The sequence below is a fragment of the Python bivittatus genome, unplaced genomic scaffold (genome assembly GCF_059951505.1).
Source record: "Python bivittatus isolate LINGU-HERP-01145 unplaced genomic scaffold, Pbiv_v1 ctg000190_np1212, whole genome shotgun sequence".
Lineage (NCBI taxonomy): Eukaryota > Metazoa > Chordata > Lepidosauria > Squamata > Pythonidae > Python > Python bivittatus.
Window position 1 is genome coordinate 4,741,237 of NW_028277042.1, and position 25,576 is coordinate 4,766,812.

Below are 25,576 nucleotides of genomic sequence, written 5' to 3' on the forward strand. Positions count from 1 at the left end.
TCTCTTGCAAACTTTCTCTTTAAGAAGCCAACAGCATTCAAGCATGCAATCACAAGTCCAAGGAGTCAATTCACAAGGCACTGTTTATTGCTGAAGCCCACTGCAGATGTTATTCTCCACATGTGAAGACAGCAGGGCCACCTCTGCCAAGCATGCCCCCATCACCTTTTTCCTGATGATGCAGGACTAGAACTCTTAGCAGAGCTAAGCCAACGCTGCTCTCTCTGGATTTAGACACACATCTTCACTAAATCCCTCCAGGGACTTACCTGCATTGGCGTTTCTTGTTCATTTCAACATTTGTGGAGTGGCATGTGGAATTTAGATTAGCTTCTAACTCTGTGTTTGGGGGCAGAAAGACCATTACAAACCACCACGTAAATAGTGAATGTACACTGAAAAATGACTCAAGTAGTGATAAAAACCAAATTAATACTAAATTAATACCCATAGTCCTATGAACATGCTCTTTTCTATCAGATTCTTAACATGGATCTTTTAGAAATTAAAATCCTGGCTTACGTAAGACTATTGGCTGAATCCACTTTCCCACTACAATGGGAAGAGATATGTTCAATCTAGTATTTCATCTGGACAGGAGTCATTCATAACGGCAGGGGACGCGGCATTGTACCGAAGTAACGTAAGGTTCTCTACAGTTCTAAGACCATACAGAGTCCTGCTGTACTTTTTAAGACTCACTATTAGGGCATAAACTTTCATGAATTGCAGGGCACTGCATCAAACACAGAGAATGTGTCCTGAAAGAGGACGGTTGTATATGCACAAATTTGTTGTTGGGAGAAAAGGAAGGAAAAATAAACACAAAGGTTCAAACTGGCATTTCCTCCTTCCCTCCCAACATAGGATTTGTGTATATATAATACTCTTCTCCTACACTCTACGCTCCTGATTCATGGCCCAATTGCAACTGACTCTGGGCTTGAACTATTCATAGAAAAACAACTTGGATGCAATACAAGCAGCGCTGAAGTTAAGTTCCTCTGAAATGAACCATGCAGGAATAGCATAGTTGACTGGACAGACTCAAAGGCACCAACAAGTGTCACTGTCCCACCCAAATCGTGTCACTCTCCTGAACTAGTAGGCACAGATCAATAAAGACACATACTCTAATATGCATTTTCTTTTTTATTTCAACACTATGATTCAAGAGCCTATAATGCTTTTCCCTTTGTACTTCTGCACGTAGCACTGCAATCATAACTTACAAAAGGTTTAATACACAAATGTACATGAAATTACAATACAAGGCTCTGTAAACATCTAGAATGTAACTTTTAGTCTTAAATCATTATTGTCCCAAACTGTTAAATAGAAAACTTCAATTTGAACAATCTCCAAACCTCAAGGAATGACATTCATTCTATGTATCAAAAATAGAGTTTTCCCAAGATTTGTTTGCATTCAAACAGTTGTTTTCTCTTTTATTCTTTGGTTTATAATGGATGGCAATTCCATTTTCTAATGAAGCATTTATTAGGAGTGCCAAATTGTGGTCAAACTTTGCATAAATGAAGCATTTATTAGGAGTGCCATAAGTCGTCAAACAAAACAACTTTCAAATGGGCAATATACAGTATATCTCACCTCCTTTGAATTACAAAAGCCTCCACTCTTTTGTTATGAAAGCTACTATTTGAACGCTTTCCATAATATTTTAAGAAACTGGACACCCGCATAGAAAGCAATTGTAAATTTGGAGGCAGGAGAGGCCAGCAACATAGATGCCAGTCACAGGCAGAAAATTGTAAATTGCATAGTCTAACGGAGATCATGTGCTTTTATCTCTATTACATTACACAAGATTAACAGTCTTATCTAAAGCATCACACAAGCCATATATATATATATATATAAAAAGACCCTTTTATATATATATAAAAAGACCCTTGTATTGAAGCTTTTACAAGGCAAAAACAACCATTATAGTACTCAACTTCTATAGCTCTGCTTTAAATAGGAAAGCATTTCTACATCTACAGGCATCAGGTATTTCAAGGCAACAGAAGGTTGAAAACAATCCACTAGTCCCATTGCTGCAAACTCTCCAACTCCTTCAGTATCGACAAGAAGCTCTGGGGTTCATCTTGCCAAAATGGGGAGAAGCGCTCATACTGCAGTGCTAGGTGGATTGCTCCCTTAGTGCATAGTAACTTGAGACTGTTTGGGTGCCCACATTTTAGGTACAATACAAATTCACACTACTCGGGAGGACTTTAAGGGAGAAGAGGGGATACCATCAACTATCAAGGAGCGTAACATCTCAGAGCACAAGAAAACTCTGAAACTTCACATCTCCCTATAGTGACTGTAGGGAGACCCACTTTCTATGGGAGTACAAAGACAACCTTGAAAAAGGAATGCAAGAACCGTTAAATAAATGTCAACTTAACCTTGGGAAGGAAGAGGGGGTGAGAAAGAAACTCAAAATAATTCTGCCTTGATTCTCTTGGGTATAAGAGGGGGCAGAGGAGAAACTCTGTCAAGCTTTCAAGATCATTATTATACCGTCCAACAATAAAGGAGAGTTCCAGTTGTCCTTGTGGAGTCTGTTTCCTAACCTGGCCTATCTTGGAAGCCTGACACATTCTATTGAAAACTGTAAAAGAGACCCCGGCGACAGCACAGAGAAAACACTGAAAGTCTTAGGACTACTGAAAAAGGAATGAAGTGCTCTCATGTGTAACTAGCCATACTTTACTCAGTTTGAAACTAGTTGTATTCACTGAAGAGAAGACAAATGTACTTCCAAAGAAACCATAACATTTTGAGAAGACTGCCCTTTGGTTTCAAAAGTGTGTGCATGGCAATTTTAACTGCTGTAGGATAATCAAAAGGAGAACATTAAGGATCCCTGGAATGAAGATAAAGAGATCCACCATGGTGGGGATGGGCAGGGAAGAAGATGCTGCATTAATTTAGGATTCATCCAAATGGGATGTCCACCTGATCCAACACTCAAGACAGCAGCTAATATGAAGAAATATTCCTTTCCATCTTAAATGCTGATTATATTTTTTTTAAAAAACAAACATTTGTTTCAGCTATCACCTTTGTATTTTAAAGAGTCAAAACTGTGATTAAAAAAAAAGGATAAACAGCTCCAATAAAGTTTAATATAAAATATTTTAGTGCTCAACATAGGTGTCTCCTGAACTGCCCAAACACACTGATTCTGCTTTGCTTTACTTCATCATGAGATGGTAGGGTTACTTGCAGACTAAGCAGTAAATGTGGTCTGCAGATAATTACCGGTTAAGCAACCCTTTTAATAACTAAATTGTGGCTGAGTCACCTATATTCTTTTCACAAAAGGAGTGGAGACTGCTTAAAAGTCAAGTTGCTTGCTGTAGCATTCCCAGGAAGACGGACACTTCACCCTCTATCAGCCTGTTGCCAACAGCATGATGCTATAGAACTTATCTTGTTGCTATCAGTTAAGACTTAAGTAGCTATAAAAATGAGCTAAACAACAACAGAAAACCACACACCAACTATCTTAATCTTTATGGTTCTCAAAAATCCTTTTAATTATCTTTTCATTTTGCAATCTCCTGTTTCATTTGCTTACCCAAACTTGAAACATCTTGATTTTCATTTTACAAAGGAATTAACTCTATTTAGTAGAAATTCTTATCTGCCATGGTTGGATTTTGTATCTCTCATGCTTCAAATTAGAGACAAAGGCACCCCCATAAATCACACAGCAATGGGAAATATTAACCTAACATGCATAGGCAGTCATAGGCAGCTTCAGCCCCAACGGTCACAATGGATACACCTCCCTCTGCACTAAGCTGCCTTTGTCAGCAGGATTAAGTACCTCTGTTAGAGTAAGAGGGTCTAGTTACATTCCTTTTATGCCATACCAAGCTGATTTCTTAGAGGATGGAACCCTGCGAACAGTAGGATCGCTATACCATTAAGAAAAGATTTTAAGAAGCCAATACAAATGCCAACAGACATATATTTTCAGGCACACCTAACAGAAAAAAGAACAGACTGAGTGAAGATCTCTACCTGAGGAATTTCAAGACAGTAGGATGACTCTGACAGTTTAAACAAGCCTGATCAAAAGGACTGTATATGGAACACAGCCTTTTGACATATCCCAAAATTGTAATTGCTTCATTAAAAATGAGCATATATATAAATAATTCTGAACAAGTGCTTCTGTTAGAACAGGTCTGTGCTAGCAAAGGTACGAAGGTATAAAAGTCAGGTTTTGGAATGTCATTTCTATCCCAATATATCCATGATGGAATGGTCTCTTTGCAGCCTACCAAAATTTTTCAGTGTCTCAAGAACACAGATCTGTATTTGGCTTTGCTTCCTAAAGCTCCAAAGAAAATGATAATCATTATTCATATGTAAGACTTCCAAAGGCGTTGGCTTCAGATGATAGATACTTCTGTGCCTCTGAAAGTCATTATTATTATTAAAAAAACTCTTTTAAACCACATATGCTTAAAGGCTCTTCAAAAAGACCGTCCAAAAGGTATACAAATTTTTATTACAATCTTAGTATCTCTCCTAAAGAAAAGCAGCATACAAAGATGGTGTTTTTTTAAAAAAAAAAAATTACCCACATTCAGTAACTGTGCATACTGAAAGCAAAACTACATTTCTCCATACAATTAAGCACTTAATATAAAAGAATTATGTTAAATGCACAAAACAAGCAAAGCTCATTGGTATTTCATTCAAGGTTAAAGTATCTTGGGTCACTTCCTGGTGTCCATTTTTATAAAGTAATTTTTACAGCATCCTAAAAACCGATAAGTCAACCTGTTCCTCTTACAACTCTCGTTCCCACTCTCCCAGAACAGCTCTGCAGGGATCCAGTGTTCAGGATCATCAAGGCCACATAGTCGGAAGCACAGTAAATCTAAAGAGGGACGTAGCATTATTCAGAGGAAAAGTGCAAGGCTTCCTGGTTTGCTCCAGGTTTCCGCAGGACAGCAGCTCCTGCTCCACGGGACGCAGAGATCTGCGGCATGTCTCTTCCAATGATTTCAGTCACTACATCAGAAAAGGAGAGAAGGGTCAGTATATTTTCCTGACTTTCATGAATATCACTTTCTGAGTAATGTATATTTAGACCCCTGTAATACCAGTTACTTCCAAACAGGTTGAGACATCTATCGCAATTCATTTTTCATGAGTCTGCCTTGAAGGTCATCCATAAGCTGGCTGGGGAATTCTGGGAATTGAAGTCCACACATCTTAAAGTTGCCGCAGTTGAAAAACACTGCCCTAAGGAGTTCCATCATACGGGACCCCATAATATGGACTTCTCAATGTGGTATCCTTTACCCCATGTAGACTACCCCAATGAGCTTCCACAGAGAAGTAAAACCTGGCTGTGGGACAGGGCATTTGGAGGTGTTAAGCCTGGGGTCAGCCCCAGTTGGACTGCACCTTTATGGCTTATATTGTTTTCTCTTTGTTCTGCTGTTTTTAATCCTTATTTCTGCTATGTGCCACCCAGAGCCATTTGGAGCTGAGTGGCCAGGAAATGTCAGTACTGTAATCCTAAGTAACTAACGCTAAGCCTTTTGAAAACATGCAAAGCAAAACGAGGCTGCTAAACTTGAAGATCTGTTTGTATCCCCCTCTTCAAAACACAGACAATATAGGCAGACCTACGCGCAAATTTTTTAGACAGATAAAGATTAACAGCACTGAAGATAGCAAAATGTTGCCTTAACTAATAAAAAACACAATAAAGTTGCCATTGGTGACAAATTCCCATGAGGAGACTTTGGGTGCTACAGTTCAGAAAACCCCATCTCTAACTGCTACCTTGCTTTTTCTCAAATGGTGGGGAAATCTATAGAATTTTTATTTAAAAGAATGATTTGTTAAAGATTTCTAACCAGCCAGAAACCCTTTTTTCCCCTTTAAGTAAAAATGAATGGGGCCACCAAGAGGAAGTTCTAACATTTTAGGGCCACTTTTGAGAAAACACTGTCTTAATATCCTGACAAGCTCTTGCAGGTGAACAGTGGGGAACAAAGCCCTAGGAAACAAAAAAAGCTTTGAAATGGTACTGAAGGACGGATCTTCAAATCAAGAAGGAAGAGTCCCTGCAAAATATTTTAAAATATTCTGGTTGTTGAGAAGATGCTGCAGAGTCAGAACAAAACTCACCTGCTCACAAAATATCAAGTGTTAGGAAAAGTTTCCTTTTTCACTGTCATTCTTCAGAAACCTATATCCACACCCATTTAGGGATACGAACAGAACTCACATTTATTTACTGAGAAACAAGAAGCATAGCTGTTTCAAATTGGAGAATGCAATCTGTATGCTCAGCTCCCCCTTCTCCCTTCCTTTTCACAATATAGTTGCTGAAAACTAACAGCCATTTCCACACAGCATTTGAGGCAGCCAAATTTGAGTTTTGCATTAGCTAGCTTTCTTTTTAAAAGCTAATCACTACTGCTTGTTTGCAAAATAAATATGCAACTGAGCAATGGCTTCTCTCGAGAGGTGCCAATTCCCTCTCCGGCTGCAACGCCATATGTCAGCAAGTGTTAGCCATCAGATGCAGAGGACCAACAATGAGGTATTCTGGGAACATCTCTCAAAATAGATGTGGACAACACTTTGATGGGCTACGCTATGATTGGATTCCCCGCCCCGAACACTCTTCTGTATCTGCTTATTTGTCACTGATCCCAAAGACTTGGCAACACCTAGGAAGAAGCTTTTGTTCTTCAGAATACTTCAAAGGATTGGCAGCTTTATGATTTTAAAAGGGTCAAGTTTGTGTTTGCCAAAGTCAGGATTTAGTAGAAACTCGGTTTCTCATTTTACTTTTGTTATATACGGCCTTTCCTAAGTTCCCTGGACTACAGTCTAATTATTTTTAGCCTACCTCACTGTTTCTCAGCCTTGGGAACTTTAAGATGTGTGCACTTCAACTCCCAGAATTCCACAAGCTGGCTGGGGAATTCTGGGAGTTGAAGTCCACACATCTTAAAGTTCCCAAGGTTGAGAAACACTGGTCTACTTCCACCATTTCTTAAAATCTTCCTGAAAGTCATGTTAAGCTCTCAGTTCAGATGCATATTAATCGCTTTCAGTTCATTCACACATTAATCACTTTCTTTCAAACTCTTGGAGATGACAGAGCAGCAGCTTTAATTGTAGATGTGCAATTAATGCTCACCCCCTACATCATTGCATGTACTAGGAATAAGTCGTTATGAATATTTACAGGCATGAAAGTGGTGGGGAAAAGACTTAGCCTTCTCAGCTACAGCCCCCTTTCTTTGGAACAGCATCTCTCCCCACATTTGGACCTGCTTGGTTTTAAGGAAAACCGTCACCGCACAGCTTTTCCAGCTTTGGGTACAAGTGGTCATGAGTCGCAATCCCCTCTTGTGATGGGTTTCATATTGAAATCTTTATTAAGTTTTCCACAAAAGTTAAAATACAAAGGAATCAAGGAAAAAAGAAGGGAAAGAAAAGGGAAAGAAAAGAAAAAAGGGGGGAGAAAAAGGAACACAAGAGAGTAGCTTCCGACTTTCCTTGGTACAGGTATAGATAGAAAATGTATTCGCCTCTTACTCTAATATCTAAAAATTTACATAGTAAGAAATCGTTTTTAATCTAATATTTCTATAAGATAATTTCTATAGGTATAACATCAATCAGCAAATCCCAAAGTCAAGATTGGATTTTTCTGAGAATCAAGCAAAAAGTCTAAGAGTGGTTTCCAATTCCTCTTGGGATAGGTTTCGTTTTGGGTAATGTTCTGATTATTCCTTGAGCCCCTGGGGGGGGTGTCAAAAAAAGACAGCAGCCACAACCAGGCAATAAAAGCCCCGCCCCTTTTACATGATGCAAGTAAGTAAATCAATAAATCTTGCTCCTAGCCTAAACGCTTCTCCCCTCTAGTATTTTCTCTTTCTTCCATAGTTGGCCTTGTACTGAAAATCGAGGTATTTAGGACTGGAACTTGCTTGGAGCCAGCGTTTTTCATGAAATTAAATACACAAGTAGGTGTGGAGAGTGCTCCATTTTGTAGCATGATATCTGTGTGGCAGGTGAATTTTTCAGTTTGCTCCTTTCTATATTTGTTCAAATTCCACCAAGAGTTTGTGGATTGTGGATTGACCCAATTTAGGAGGAAGAATACAAGTTCCTAAACACAATGTTTATACCTTACAAGTTCTTTTAAAAAATGCAAGAAGTCCTTAAGAATGTCACCCCAAGGGAGTATATTACATTAAAAATTTCCCAATACAAACTAGTATCTCTCAAAACTGAATTGTTTCAATCATGAGTGCAGGTCTTGTATGATGATAATATTCAACTTGCTTAAGTAACCCAGTTTGCATTCTACATTTCTTAGGTTGCAAACTGATTAAGGCCACAATCACAATCTGACATCAGCTTGCATATATTTAGTATATTTAGCACCTGTCATCTGACAATCTGGTGCTTAACATTCATTCAAATATGTATTTCTAATGCTGGTTTAATGATCACTGTAAAACAGAAATGGAGTATCAACAGTGATCTGTGGTTCCATCACATTACAAGAATATACTCTGTTTGCCTGTTATAAGCTATTGCAACCACTGCTATACAAATTAGCAGCTGCTTAGTGCTGTTAACTTTTTGATAAGCCTCAGAAGCAAGCTAACATGGCATAGAACTCTCCCTTGCTCTCTCTCTCTCACACACACATGTACAAACACACCATTTTTCTTCTGGATGTGACAGAGTAAGATTACAACAAGCTTAAAGTCAATATAATACTAGGTCTAGTGTACTCTGAACATTCTAATTCCTTAACATCTCAGAAGCTTAGACAAAGGATATAAATGACTCAAGTGCTTATGGTCAGAAGCTAATAATGTGCTACATTTACCTGAAGTCTGAAGAAGGGACCTGTGTTTTTCAAATCTGAGGAACTAATAGGAAAGCCTGCTTTTTCTGCCTTCATTTAAATAAGAGTTTTTGCAATTGCAGACTATTAAATAAATGTTCAGAAAATCTAGAGACTATGCAAACACCTGTCTCTCTACGTTTTCTTCTTTTGTAGCATAAGATTCATATCTTCTGTTGCAAATAGTATAATTATGGTTGCATTTGAAAAGGTCTTTTTAAACTTTTTTTTTTACCAAAAAGTTTAATCCAAAAACAAGTACTTATTTCACACCTGAATTAATTATCCCATGCCAATAACTGTTCATATAAACTTGCTGGTCAAGAATTTTCTTCAACAGAAACCCCTTGAGTACTAAAAACTTGGGCATTGTCTTATGATCTGTTACTCATCTCTGATCACAGCAGATACACAATACACAATATTGATACAAATATTAAAAAAAAATAACTATTTTCTAGTCTTACAGTGATTTTAGTAATGCAATTATGTAAAATATGTGCATGTGTTCAGACATATACCAAGCAGTATGTCCTACAATGGACTTTGTTCTGGTCCATTCTGGTCAATTGAGAAAAATAAGTATAAGAGAAACTGCAATCTATAAGTATGTATTGCCAAGAGTGTTCCAAGTGACATGTCAAAGAAATTAAGGAATCCCACTCTACTAACATGTTACTCTGGAGCATGCATTTCCAAGCTGAACTGTTGGGTCCCTTGGCAAGCAACAGCACCCAACAAATGCTTATCCATTCAGAAACCAATCATGCTCAATATGGGAAGATACGAGGTGGTGCAGGGTTGAAACCTGAAATGTCTTCCACCCAGGTAAGATCCAAACAAATCTGAGAAAAAAAAAATATGTCCATAGAGCCCAGAAACATGAAGAGCCACTTAGCTATCCTATTCAGTGGGATTCCTCAATTCTATTTGTATGCTATGCTGCCCTCAAATTTATTCTGTTTACATACACTTGAGAACAAGCTGTTAATGTGTTCTTGGCAGAGCTTTGGTAACAGAGATGAGCTTTCAGAACTCTCACTGTACATTACTGATCACATGATATATTCTTCTGGGATTAAGTGCCTTTGTTTGGGGTTTATGACACCTTGTTGATGTCTCCATCTGATACTGAAATTATTTTTTTCTTTTCACAACTCCTATCCCCATGGAGTTACAACCAAACTCCGAAAGACTGCTGCTAATCTAAAGTTGGATAAATGTTATTATGATATACAACACAATATTTACTGCAAGACAACTGGATTAGTTTCAGGCGGGTTTTTTTTAACACTTTGACATGACTTCAGTTGGTTTTAGTTTTCCCTTGCAGTAAGAATTTAAAAAAAAAAAAGCAAGTGCTATAAAACTAGCCATGTGAAGATGAAGCCTTAAGTGCATTTTTAACGTCCACTTTCACTTGAACGTATACTGCAAACTCAATGCCTTCTTACTTATGCATTCACTTCAGTCTTTATAAATTATGTACATTTTTAAATCCCAAAGAGAAACAGGGCTTATAAATAGTTCCTCCACTAGAAATGAACTAGCTATCTCAGGAAAGATTTGAACCATGACCTCTGCTACCAAACGGGAGAGCTTTTTATTTTAATGCCGGGGTGTATCTCACAAATCCAGAAAAACATGTTTGGCAAAAGCCTGGTAAGTCTGACCTTGCAGGGGAGAAAGACAAACCAAGGGCTGCTCGGTTTGCTGCTCAGCTTCTTGTCCCTAACCAATTAGGAGAAAGGAGAAAGCAAGGCTGTGGTCTTGGAGTCCAGTATCTTGCTAATAAATATAGCAGGGAGGCTTAGATGGTACTGTAAATATATAGTAACATAGCATGAATAAGTACCAGACAGATATAGAGTCTTATTTTGAGAAGAAAGTATAATCAGATGGATATCGCTGAGGCTGGAGGAGAATCTCAGAACTGGAATATTTATCTAAAAAACGATGTATGCATGATCCAATTTCCCCCCAAATATTGCCTCCTTCCTTTCTGCTAAGTCTAACAGAAAGGAAGGGGAGTGTATATACAAGAAATGCATATATCTACACAGAAATCTGATAAAAGAAATCTGGGAAAGATGGGAGGAAAACACCACAAATGATGTAACTGTTATCACATACAAGTCAGAAAACACAGATGATCCTTTTTTGAAACAAATGACAAAGTTTTCATTTAACCAAGCCACAACAGCAATAAGGGATTTTAATCAGCTTATTATCTAAGCAGAGACTATCAAAGAGCCATACTACAACTGTATCCTATGTTACAGTTCTTGCACTGAGCAGAAGCTGGATTAAATGACCTCTGACATTTCTTCTCATTCCCATCACAACACAGTAAGCCACAATGAATTAAACTATTTGATTTCGCCTTACCATGTGATAATGAACCCCATACTATGGTTTCTAAACCATGACTTATGACTACGACATGATGCAGAAAGCTTGCCAATGGTTAAACATGACGCCATATTTGTAACTGAAGTGGATACAGCATTTTAACTAGCTTTAGAATGAGACTTTCCCTGGGGAGTTGCTTCCCTAGGGAAGTAGTCAGGCAACAGCATAGTTAACAAGCCCTCCAACTGCTCCAGGTAATCACCAGAAGATCACCGAAGCATTGGGTCACAAGTTCCCAAAGGAACAACCGCAGCGCTCTGGAGTCAAAAGGAGAAATGGGATTCACCCTATGCACAACCGCATGGAGAGCACCTGTCAGAAACACTTAAATCAGTGTTTTTCATAGGTGGACTTCAACTCCCAGAATTCCCCATGCTACACAAGTCTACACAAGAGTCTACACAACTTAAAGTTGCCAAGGGTGAGAAACACTCCCTTAAACCAAATGCAACTTTTCCCAGGATCACATGACAGCTACAGAGGGCAGCCACATGAGCCTAGGAAAAGTCACAGCTACTTCAAGGAAGCGCAAAGAAGTGCAAAATATGCACCTGCGCATGCTCCAAGTCACATTTTCCCCTTTGAATCCAAAGTACAGCATGGCCCTACTGTTTTCTACAACTTTAGGATTTTGTCCAAAGAAAGGCCATATATAGAATTTTTCAAGCTTTTAGATGAACACCGTGGCTGAATAAGGAAGCCCACTCTTACTTTTTCTGACTGCTATATATTCAGCTTAGAGCTCTGGAGAGCAGTTGTACATGCATTTGCTTGAATGCAGGGACATTTCACAAGTCAATGTGGAATCCAAATAAAGCAGGGTCCTGGGTAACACTGAGAGCTTCCTTGTATTTAAACCAACATGACTACAACTCTCTTTCAGGCCTCCCACCTGTATTCATGAAGATCAGAGAGCACAGAAGATGAGGCAAGCATGTTCCGCCTTGTCCTGTACCCACTTTCAAACCCTCATATGTTCAGGCTGAAAATGGCTACATTAGAAAAAGCCAAAACACGTACCTTTCAGCACATGTTTTGGAACTCATTTTATATCTTATACTATCCTCTTAGTAAGGATGAAGTAGCAGAAGTGCAGGAACACTGGGAAAAAAATGGAAAACATCCTTCAGAAACTCTTTATCAAAAAAGATAAAGAGTTCCTAAATAGCCATAGGAAAACAACTTTGACAAACTAATTAAGAAAGCATCTTAGATGCAAGGTATCTTCTGCAGCCCCCCAGGGTCATTAAATAAGGTCTGGGCAGGAAGTAACCTACTTATGGAATATGAACACAGGGAATAGTTAGCCAGCCTTCAGGGGCAGGGCAGAGAGATACTGACTCCTCCCTGTTTTTCTCAAACTTCATATGTTCAGGACAAGAAATAAAAATGCTAGAACTAAACAGAGAAAAGAGAATACTGCTCCTATGAAACGTGAATTAACGAACACTCATTATGTGCTCATGGAACAGTTTCAGGTTTTTATTCTTTACAGAAACCCAAAAGAAACCTAGCTTTGATCTACAATAAAAGCCCAACTTGGACTTCAAATCATGCCTTTATATAATGGGAGATATAACTGACACAAAAGAAGATTAACAAAAGGTCATTATCACTCAAGGTTAACTATCACCTCAAACTGGTTAACAAAGATTACATATTTTACTAAGAATAAAGGAGGATTTCACATACAAAAATAAACATTTTGCCAGCTTTTCAGAATCTACATGTTTATGATATTTCTTCCTGATTTTTTGATCATTTCATTTTTTAGGGGAACACAATGCTTTACAATTTTATTCAGATGAATGCTTGTTAAAGCACCTACTGTATATATTTTCCGGAATTCTTGAGCATGCCTACTGATTACAGCTGAAACAACTTCCCTCTTATGCAGCACTTAATTCACAAAGCCAAATGTGATGTATCATTCAGGCTTCAAATACTTAAGTTCTTTCTGATTAATTCTGTCCTGGGCTGCTATATGTTGATAGCATGATTATACACACAGATGGTCACTTTTAGCAGCACACAGGGTGTACTGATACACAAATAAAGCAAGTTAACTCTTATAAATATCTAAATATTCATTGCACAATACCATACATTAGAACTTGTATTTTAGGAGGATCTAAGCCCAAATGAAATGGTACCAGCATAATATTTAGAAACATGTAAAAGGTCCTATTATTTCAGTATTAAAAATCTAAAGTAAATCTACTTGTTACAGGCCTTTCTCACAGCAGGCATGAAAATGACCCTAAATGAACTTCTCAGACATTACAATGGAATCCCACATAATAATGATTAGATAATTAAGAGAAGACTTAACTAGAATGCTACTGGGAGGAGGGTCTCAAGTACTCATACTATCTTAATAATTGACAACCTTAGTATCTTGTGAATGTTGAAAATGTGTTAACGATGCCATCATAAATTAGCTATCAAGGATGAGAGATGTCTATCCACAAATGATTGCTATGATAAGCATAGCTAATGGTCCAAATCACCCAACTTTCATCAGTGACCAGCCACTGAATGAGCATATGTGGGACTGCTCTTCCTGAACTCTCTCCCTTTGCAGCTTGTACAGCTGAATAGTACTATAGTACAAGTACTGTCCTGCTCTATGCTGCTGTGCTTCATTGTCCTACAGCTCTGAGGCAGTTTCTTTGCAGACCTGATCAAGGAAAATCTCCAAAATAATACACTTTTGAGTTCTTCCTTAGCACAGTGATTGTCAAACTTAATAATTAGATAACACAGATAGGGAAAGCACTTTTCAAACAGAAGGATGCAAAATATTTTGCATTCAAAACATTTTGTACAGTTTTATTTTACAGTGCTTGGCTCTGAGTAGTTACAAATAACATATATTCTCTACTGTAAGGTAGTTTCAGCATATTTGCTTTAAGGTTTGGATAGCTCTAGTTAGCTGGAAAAACCGAGTGACAGCCATCACAAGTAATGGTTATATTGCTAGCAATTAATCCTAGGGAGGAAGGCAACGACAAATCTAGGAAAGATTGTGAAGGATAAGGACATTTCACTAACAATGAAATAAACAGAGCAATGGTCTTTCCAATAATGATAATGTATGGCTATGAAAACTGGACACTGAGAAAGAGTAAGAGAAAGAAGATAAATATCTTTGAATAATGGATTTGGAGATAGTTACTATACTAAGAGTATCATGTAAACTGAAACATAAGAATGCTAAATTACTGTCCAACTGATCAACACATTTTTGTACAAGTCCTGACGTGCACTAACTTCTAAATGGGAAAGGACTTCCCCACAGTCATATAATGTTCAAGTACTCTGCAGGTGAACAAGGTATTACAGTGACTGGAAAAATGTATGACATTAAGTTCACATGTATGTATGGCATATATAATAATCCTTCCTTATACTATGCCTCTGAAAGTAGCAAGCTATTTTACTACTCTCCTAATGTACCATCACTTACCATCATCTAACGTGATGTCTTGCAGCCCCATTGTCTGAAAATTCAACTCTTGATCTTCTGGTTCAGGCTTAATATTAACAGTTGACCCTTCTGATGAAAATGGAGATGTGTCACATATGTTATGATGCATCAAAGATGAAGTTGTAGCAATTCCTCCCAAACCTGGGCTATGTTCCTGTGGGGACTGTTGTCCAGACTGACTGACAGCAGCTGGAGGAGGAGATGAGGCAGATCCCGAACTAGAAAGATGGTAAGGCATAGATTGCAACTGTGGTGAAGATGGCCCAGATCGTGGTGAATGAACTAAAGAATGAGAAGATTTGGGGGATGATGATGAGGAATTACCTGGATTTGAAGAATGGTAAGTTATTTGCTGCAATTGTGAGGAAGGATGTCCAAGGGACTGGGTCACTGCAGAAGAAACAGGACTTTGCTGAGGATCAGGACAATGATATTGCATTGACTGCAAATGAGGTCTTGATTGAGCTAGGTGTGCTGAAGTATGTCCTCCTGTTGCAACTGAAGTTGACACTGAACCTGAACTTGAAGAATGATATGGGATTGGTGGTAGAGACTGGCAGCTGAGGTTTATCAGTGGAGGTACAGGTGCATCTTGCTGAAATGAAATTGTATCATATCCTTGACTAGAAGAGGCAGGGTTCATGGGAAGACCAGGCTGTCCATTAAACATAACATTAGGTTGCATAGGCTGATAGGAAGGCCCCACAGAAGATGCTGATGTTACCTGAAAAGACTGGTGGACTACAGCTGAAGACAGAACAGGATGCTCTTCACCTGGACTAATGTTTCTACCTTGCATGTGTGACAACTGGGTTACTGCTGAGGATACCATAGGTGTGAATGGTTGCTGTATGGGACATACAAGGTTCCTGGGTGAAGTAGAAAGTAAGCTATCATGTGAAAGCCCTGGATCTGGTGAAGGCAACTGGGTTTGGACAGAAGAGAGTCCTTTACAGTGAGTCAGGGACAACGATGAAACTGAAGTCAAATCCATTTCATCTCTGTTCTCTTGTTTCAATACAACTGTATAACAAGAAAACAATGATCAGCTAAAATTCACAGATGAAATGATAAACATCAGAACTAAAACAAGTAACATGTCATTTTACCCCACATCAAAACTAGCATGTGTGTGAATGGCAGTGAATATACATGAAAAATACAGTTAACCACAACAGCTTGGGAAATCTCATGCTGATGTCTTTCCAAGCCAAACTGCCCAATATCAGGTTTTCAAAATGTATATATTGGAGACTGAACCTTAGATCATCTGAATATATTGAATATGTTATTCTTCCAAATTATATGAAACTTTACTACACAAATAGAACTACAAGAACCTAGGCTATGCTCTGGAAATAAAAACCCAAAACCTGGACTACACCCCCAACTTCAGGGACCAAAGTAGACTATTATTTCTTCTACATATAAACTAGTTCTATGTTGACCTTTCCAAAGTTCTAATTGTAATTTGATCCCTGAGCTGATCTTTGTTGAAAAGTAAGATATGAAATATACTTGCTTATTCTGGGACAATACAGACAAGAGTTTTCTCATTATAGTACAGTAAATGGAACTAAAGAACCAAATTCTGGAGTTGAGAATTTTGAGTTTGAGTTAAGACTAATTCAAAAACAGTTTGGAATCCATGATTGTTCACCAGTCCTGAATGTTCATTTTCTGACATGGTTTATAAGAGAACTGAGAACAACAATACATAGGCTATCATAGCTTACTTTGGATCAAAGAACCCAGCGAAGGCCTTCAGCTCCATGCTAGTTGAAGGCTTTTCCTCTTCCTAACCTTCAAACAATAATTTATCCACTCAGAATAAGCATTAGAACTTAATATGCAAAGCTGCACTTTTCCCCCATTTATTATGTTTGCAGTCCTAGTCAGAAACTTGAAAGTAGCCAGAGATACTTTTTAAAAAATGCCGTTGGGTCAGAGTAAAAAAAAAACAGGTCAACTGATGCTTAATTTAAAATGGCTTTGCCTTTCCAGCTGGCAAGAAAAACACCCACAATATCTCCTACTGCTTAGAACTGCAAGCCGAAGAGAAACTATAAACTCCTCTTTAAGATTTTTTTTCCCAATTCATACCTAATTTTCAATGTAAAATAAATAACAACGTATCTCAGAATCAGGGCAATGGACCAGAGTCATTCGAAACAAAGGCCAATCTCACTCATGATTTATACACCAACAATCTGTACCTGGAGTGTATGTAAAACGCTGAGCCTGGCTTTTTTTCCTTTTGCCATTGCAAACATAGAACTGCACGTGGACAGCTGCTGTAATTGCTTTATTGTGATATGGAGGAACTTCAAGAATAAGCGCAGCCTGGATAAAAATGAATAAAGTGACATAGAAAGACCAAGTATATTTCAGAAGCATTTTTTCATCCTCCAAATAAGCTTCTACATCTTCATTTAGACCTGACAAAGCACATGCTGAACTTCCTAAAGCAATTTTTTTAAGAGACAGAGCAGAGCTTCTCAGTGGTGACACCTTTTTACAGACCGCTTTCCTTGAGAAAGTGTGACAGGGTACATCAGAGTCTTCACCTATGGTTTCTACTTTGAAAAGCATGGAAGACCTCATTGTGAAGCAGTTGTCTTAGTGTAGGACTATGCTTTCACATATTACATATTTCTAATCATTATAATATTCCAAAATGTTAGCTTGCTGGGCTAACATCTGCCCACTTACAAGACAACAATCTGCAGTGGGGGTCTAAAGCTGGAACTTCAATTGCTTAAAATGGTTTTTTTATTGTTTTCCAGGTTTGTTAAACAAACCTGGCAGCTGTGGTCTCCATCCTTTCTTGTACAATTTATGTTGTCCCTCCTCCTCCCCTTCCTACAATCACTATGCTATTAGTGTTTACTTTCTGCACATCATTTTGCCCTTTCTAGACTCCCAAGACTCAAGGTTAAATCTTTCCATTTAATATTACCTCACTCACTGCTTTAGCCGTCTTCTCCTATAAATCTGGCTCAAATTCTGCAAACATTTTTGCATATTTGACATAAGTGCTAATATAATTATTCTTTTTAAAATGAAAAAAATAGCTACCTACATTATGTTCAATTTTCTGCCTGGATCCTTACAGAAATCAGCAAAATAATCTACTTTAAAAAAATCTCACCTCTTGACTCCTATCCCTAATTATTTTTCCTTCCACCTCCCACTGGGGCCGTCCATCTACGAAGACAAAGATTTTAGAACAAGTATCAGGTTATTCTGAAGTAATTCAATTATTAAATATACACAAAACACACAGTATTCAACTCTTAATAGTAGTTTTCATTTGAAAACAAAAGACTTTACTCATTGAAAGACATCCTTAATATTTGGCCATGCAATACCTATCTTGTTCAAAGATAACTGGCTAGAGAGAGTTGAACTTCTACCAATTAATCCCAAATGGGAAGTGCAGCATGGATAAAGTTGGTTTTAAAGGATTACTTTTAGGAAAGGAGGAAAGTGGTGTTCTAGGTGGAGATATATGCATACTTCATAGGATAGCTGCTCGTACATGCACTGAATGGTCTACATATATACAAACACCACCATGAAATGGAATAATTACAGGTAGAAAGATCTGGGTTGTTTCATGGGCCACCAGAATGAACCAGCAGATGGAGAAAAATCTGATGCAGAATGTAACTCTATCTATCCATCCATCCATCCATCCATCCATCCATCCATCCATCCATCATATATACAGTATATTATATATACTGCTCATTTAATTTCTATCCTATGTTTCTACTTAAATGAATACTAAAGGCACTTATTATGATTAAGAATAAAATACAGAAAGTTAAAAAAACCAAAGTAAAAGTACCTAGCAAATAAAAGGCTGGGAACGAAACATTTTTTACAGATTTTCTAAAAATTAGAAAAAGAAAAAGAAAAAAGGGGGGGGGCTAAACACAACTCTTGAAGAGGTTCATTCCACTACCTGAAAGAAAAAGGCTGCTCCCTCCACGCATATGACTAACCTCTAACTGTACTGATCTCTCAGGTCAGAGAGAGGTTTAATCTGTCCAGTTTAATCAACCAGTAGGAATAAAAGTTCAGTGAACGGACAGTGGTCCTCACAGAGCTACAAGTTCTGTCCTATCTTGAAATCTACAAACTGAAAATAATCTAAAATAAAAGGGCAAGCAGAATCTTACAATCTACCCCAACACTGGAATCCAAAGTCAGTTGGATCTGGTGAACTTCCTCTGCAAACAGCATGCAAATGGCAACGAGCTCCAGCTCTAAACCGCCCAATCAAGATAGAAGAAATGCTGCATGTACCAAAACACAATGTTAACATGTTCTGTAAAGAAGCAGTGGAGTAGAGGACTAAAAACTCACTGACTCCAGGGCTGCAGAACAGAACTTCAGATGGACTTGGGCCTATGCCTGATCTGAGCCATCCTGAAAAGTCCTCAACTTGCACATCAGTTGCCATCCCATGCACTTCATCACTGTCAGTTCCACAGTTAAGCATGGGACTGATCTAGTTCTATGGCAGGAAAGAGAGTGCCTACAAGCAATGATGTCAATCAGATATACCAGGAGTTCACCTAAGTGCAGGATCCTACATTTCTCACCAGTGAACTGCATTTTGTTGGATAGGGCCCAACTCCATCAAGATCCTTTTGAATTCAGACAGAAGAAAGGCAGTATTGCCCCTGTATTTCAGTGTAAAATGACACTGTACAAAGATAGGCAGTATGACTGAATGCAGCTTAGACACTTTGGTTATGTTCCTTCAATCCTAGAAATAAGCCTTTTCTGTTATTTGAAACAGGTTAACTTACCTTGCCCCTTTTCAAGAAATAATATTTTTGATTCAGGAAGGAAGTTAGAGCCTGTAACAATCATTTCATGGCCTCCATTTACTGAGCAACTACTGATGCTGTATTTCTCTATCTGAGGAAGTTCCTGAGCCGATCTCTGAGCTTTGTGAAAGAGAAATACAAAAATGCTTAAGAATGTATTCACATTTAATTCTTATCATATCTCTCTCTTCTCCCCTGCCTTCTCCATTTTTATTTCACATATGCTTGCTAGTAATCTGGCTACAGTGACTGTGGTCATAACAACATCATTCCTATATTTAATAGAACTATAGTTTAGTTTATTAACTCAAAAGTTTCTGAATTTGCTTGACACTAACCACACAGGTTGGATTTGCAAAACACACTAGACTAAAATGTGCTTTACAGATTTGCAGTAAGCAACTTAGTTGCAGCATTTTTATATCCCTGTATCATTATTTTCAAAACTGTTTCAAAATCATTATGCTCCATAAATGAAATTTAATGTTGAATTAGAACCAATGCTAACCATAACTTACTTAATAAGATATGTAAGTTTGGCTATTGAAATGGGCTACAAACTCTCAATAAACACTGGTGCGGTCAAAGTATAATTTTATAGAAAATAACTATCTCCGAAATATATCTTAAAATGTAATATAAGCTTTCAGAAGCTCTAGAAACACAAACACACTTATTCACATTTAATCTAAGGCAATTCCTTAGTATTTTCCAACATTTCTGTTCAGTATACACACCTATATTTCCCTCTAATCAGAAGCCCAAAGCCGCTGGCAACAAGTGATACAGAAGTTAAGAAATTGCAATCAGCCCTGACATGAGAGACATCTAAATATTAAACATCAATACCATAATAATCCACAACAACTATTAGTAGTATTTGACCAAAAAAAAAAAAATCAAAACTACCTGTCTCCAAAGTAAAGCCTGATGAATAGATCAGAATAAACAAAGGGAGCTTTCTAAAAGTCCAGGCACAAGGAGGAAAAAAGCTACCTAGACATAATTTTTCTTGTGAACTACAAGTTTAATTCCTGAAGTATTGCCTGATAGAAATATTTATGGGTAAGATAATTCCCCCTTCCACACCAGCCAAAACATGAGAAAACTTACAGCATTCAACAGGTATAGAGGCAACTTGAAGGGACAAGACCTTCCCGCTAGGCTGTGGGATATGTACCCGAAATACAAGCCTCACTCTTGTATTTTTTCTTCCAATATCTGTCTCACCCTTCCGAAGCTCTATGTCTGAATTGCGGAGTTTCAGAATACCTGCACAATCAATACTGGAGAAAAACAGAAGATATAAACCATGTGTTATCTTTAAAATTGCATTTTTTTTTTTTGCTTTCTTCTTTTTCTTGTCTGAATATCTGCAAACATAAAAGCCACCCGTTTATCAGGTTAGATTGCAAGCTAGACATTGTACCTTTGAACTGGAACAACTGGAATTTATTTTGCATGCAGCAGTCAGGCATGTAGCTGTGGGGGAAAAAAACCTCAGCAAGCTGTTGGCAGTAGATTAATACAACAATCAAGTATATAATTTTGCTTGGTTTTTAGTCTGTAGAGCTCATCAGACACAGCACTATGCTGCAGCTTTGACACAGGAATAGTGAAAAGGCACATCTCCAGGATCGAACTGAAAGGGGATCATGACTGTGGATGACTGACAGATGTTAACTTAGAACATCTGTGAAATCTGCAAAGTAATTCTCTTGAAAACTACATCAAGCAAAAATGGATCACTTCTTACAACAGCTGATTACCAGCTTTCAGGTATCATTTTTTTAACATCTAAGCAAAAAAATATTTATAATAAACTGACCCTTACTGGGTCAGTCAGTATCAGTTGTGTAATGTTCCTAGTCCTCAAAAGCAGTGCCTGCAGAGTCATCAAACCCTCTCATTTCACATATTCTCCTCTTCCTCATCCAAACAAACTATCACTTAACAACACCTGCAAATACAGCAAGTGATGTTTGTGCAGACAAGGGGCAGAAGAGAGAAGTGGGAGTGGAAAATAAGAGGTGAAAGAGCATACATGATATAGCCAAATGTATTTTGGAAAACCGCCAAGACTACATTGGAATAAATCCATTTTAACCTACCGTGCTGTGCCTGATCTTAGTACTTCACCACCACAGGGACAATAAACTTTTGCCTTATTTGGAATAGACCTGGCATTTTTTAAGAATCAACATTCGCTGAAGGGCTACAGACAAGTATTAATGGGTATGTGTGAGAGAGGGGAGAAGAGCTGTTATGAATGTGTCTGCAGGCCAATAAAGAGTTGCTTCAGATAATTGTTAATACTCAAATACAAAGTAAAACTACGGTCGCCCATTATAATCTGTGTGCGTATGTGCATGCAAGCATGTGCACATATAACTGTCCCTATGTTTCCCTACATACCAACTACTTCTATGATACAAAAGCCGTCTGCAGCATAGCCTTATCCTTATTGCATCATGAAACACCTGCGCTCCAGGTGTCAGCCAGGCATTACTGTTTTCCTAATGTGTCCACTTCAAACCTGAAGAACCACATCCCGAACAGAAGTTGCAATGAGCTGCACTCAGAAGCTGATCTATGAAGATTACAGTATAATGTGCTGTAATACATTAATGTCCTGTAGCCCATGAACAGCTGGGAAACCTGGGGTGTAACATACTGATTTGCTTGGAAGAATCCTCAGACCTACCTGGCAGACATATTGTTTTCAGGTAAAAGAGGAATTTCCAAAACCTTGGTGCTGGCAAGGATTATTTCTTGACTAGCCGTAGCAACGGTTTTTCCCGTGATTCTGTGCACTTGGTAAAAAGCATGTGGCCGTAAGTAACGATCATCTGCTGTCCCAATAAACATCTGAAGATTTACGGGTTTTTCATTGTAACCTAGGAGCTGTTAAGAAACAAAAACAACTAATTAACTTGCATGAACAGTTTTACAAACCAATTTTATTTATTTATATTTATATATTTATTTATTTTTCAAATTTGTCACTGCCCAGCTCACTAAATTTCAGTTTGTCAGAGTCAAACTGTTAAAACTGTAGACATGACTTCAGGCACAGATGCATATATAGCATATTTCTTTACAAAAAAAGGGAAAAAAAGGATCATAAACAAATGCCCATAAGAAAAATTGCAAATGGCAAAATATTAGAATCAAACCAGTCTGCTGCACTTCTCATTGATTATTGGCAGTTCTTAGGCTTTTTAAATTATATCACAAAAATAATTTGGTATTATATAATGCTGTAGTTTCCTGAGTTGACAACATGAGCTTGAACAGTGGGTTATGGATTTATCTTTTTCCTGGGTACTTCAACGTTCATGCTAAGAATTCTATCCCCCACACCTTTAAAAACGTGCTTCAGAATTTAATGGCGTTGGTGCTCATAGTGGAGTTGAATACTGTCCCAATTTCAATTTCACTGCTTATCAATTTATTTTAGGACTTTATTCAAAATGCTGATACTATAACCAATAGGAGGTTTATCTTCCATCAGAAAAGATTTTGTTATGAAACAGTCTTTCTACAAATACCATTGGGCCCATCCTACTGTATCAGATTAAAGTAGAAAGGGGTAAGGAATGGGTATCCCTCCAGTTGTCTGAAACTACAACTCCCACATTCTGTTTCCATTGGCTATGATGAAGGGGACTGATGGAATCCAAAGCAGCTGGAGACTGAGTCACCCTCAAACAGAAGCATGGTAACATTTTGCTTGTCAGGTCTTTTGGGGATTTTTGATTAACTACTTCCTGATCTGTTCCAATGTAATTTAATGGTGGTTTTAAGTTATAATCTTATTTGGGGAAAGTGTATTACTGCAGTAGAAAAAGAACTCTGTTGATGTAAACATAAGCAGCAATAAAATGCATTAAATCTGTCAGAATCAAAACTATCAATCCCACACTGAAAACATTCAAACCATTAAGATAAAAATCCAATTCTGAACTGCAACAGTTAATTTAGATTTAATTCATTTCAGCTCTAATTACCAAGGAAAATACTTCCTCCCAGTTGTCATCCAGCTCCCTCCTATTCATATTCTATATTCAATTAATAGCACACAGGATCACTACCAAGGTTGCTCCTGAAGCTTCTCATTCTGCAGCAAACTCACCTGATCTTGTTTTTAACATAATTTTTATTAATAATTTTTATTACAATCATATAAACTGAACTTAGAGAAAGAGAAAAAATAAGTGCAGGAAAAAAGACAAAAGAAAGAAGAAAAAAAGAAGAATATAATAAAGAAAAAGAAAACAAATATATAAAGAAGTGACTTCCAACCTTCTTCACAACAAGTACAAACAAATTTATAGACTCTTCACCCCCTATAAGGTTATAAACAGATATCTCTTCATCCCATATCCTATCCCTTATCAAAATAAATCCACAGAATATCAATTTTTCAATGCTGGTGTCAGCACAAAGTCCATAAAGGGTTCCCAGAACTTTGCAAAAAAATATCTTATTTTAACCTTGATCAAATAAACCAATTTCCTTTTACTTCTAACAGTCTTAATCTTTAATTCAATCAAATATTGTCATAGGATTTGAATTCCCTTCAATTCTTCTTTATCCCGATCCACAGACTTCTTCAAGGCTTTAACAAGCCTCTTTTGTAGATCCAATAAGAAAACATTTTCCAGGTCATTCTCTTGGTTTACCATTTGTATTTCCCTTTTAATTTTTAAAACTTCAACCAGTTTCTTTTGTATATCCAATAAAGCATCCTTTTCCAAATCATTCTCTTGGCCTGTCATTTGTAGTTCCACTTCTGGTACTTTTTCTGTCTTGTCAGATAAAATTTGTTCCACATCTGTCATTCTCATATTGATGTCTTTTGGACATTGTCTATCCATAGAAGCAGATATCATTACTGACAGCATTGATATTGTAGCTACTAATTTCTGGCTCCATTCTTCAAAGATCTCCTTTAATGTTTCCGATGTTATAACGTTTTGTGTTATTTTGTAAGTCCCATTATTAACTGACATCAAGGACAGGCTTGTATTTTTTTTCCCTTCTGCTTAGAATCTTTAGTCCCCTCTAGTTTCTAAAATCATAAAGTAACTTACCTTTGTTATGGCTTACAATAGTCAGGATAGCCAAAATAAGTCTGTTTCCCATGAGAAGCTATTTATTTTTATAGTTAATTCTAAAATCTTATAGTAAAAGTCAATATTCCACATTTATCTGGACCCTTAATCCATTTATAACTTTTTTAGATCAAAATCCTATTTAGCTTTTTGCTGTTTATTTAAATTTTTTAAAGTTCTAAGCTTATAACTAATTTTTCTTTTGTTCAGAGTTGAAGATAAAACTCGCCTGATGACTTTTCAAACTTGTCATTCCAAAGGTCTCTAATAGCTTTAAGATGGTTAATAGGCAATTTCCAAAAGTGATTAGGAAGTGAGGTTTGCAAACGTAGTGTCCTTTAAAATGGTCCATTGTGGTTGCAAGCAAGATGGCTAATCCCTTTGTCTTCCGGCGCTCAAACCTATGGAAAACTGCTGTCCTGTGGTCTCCTCACAAGGAGCAGCCATTCAGAGCATATGTGGGTGATCTCCCATCCTCTCCTTATCTGGAGAGGTTCCAAGGAACCAGTCTACTCACTGGTTCCTTGGTCTTTGCCACAGTTGTTGGCTCCACTTTTACAGAGACATCTTCAGGTCGCCATACTTCCCCCAGAAGTCTCAAACTCCCCTGAACTGAAGCTGCCAAACTGCTGGGTGGATCAAAATACTGCCTACTGCTCTGCTAAATTCTAGGAATTATAAGAGGGCCATCTTAACAGCTTTCACTACTTGTTTGGACTTCCTAAAATGCACAGCAGCTGGTGCATAGGAAGTGGATTGTGAGGGTTTCTTTTCATTTCTGTCC

General features: G+C 37.6%; 1 protein-coding gene across 1 annotated transcript in view; it reads right to left on the reverse strand.

Moving 5' to 3' along the window:
• Positions 1 to 1,116: 1,116 nt before the first annotated feature.
• Positions 1,117 to 25,576, reverse strand: part of NFATC3 (nuclear factor of activated T cells 3) — a 56,464-nt gene continuing 32,004 nt past the window's right edge. The window contains exons 4-10 of the mRNA XM_088135977.1: positions 22,380 to 22,579; positions 20,789 to 20,961; positions 19,655 to 19,795; positions 17,983 to 18,038; positions 17,048 to 17,174; positions 14,811 to 15,854; positions 1,117 to 5,046 (exon numbers count right to left, since the gene is read on the reverse strand). Of these exons, the coding sequence (XP_087992103.1) occupies positions 4,931 to 5,046; positions 14,811 to 15,854; positions 17,048 to 17,174; positions 17,983 to 18,038; positions 19,655 to 19,795; positions 20,789 to 20,961; positions 22,380 to 22,579 (1,857 nt within the window). The 3' untranslated portion in view covers positions 1,117 to 4,930. The remainder of the gene's footprint in view (positions 5,047 to 14,810; positions 15,855 to 17,047; positions 17,175 to 17,982; positions 18,039 to 19,654; positions 19,796 to 20,788; positions 20,962 to 22,379; positions 22,580 to 25,576) is intronic.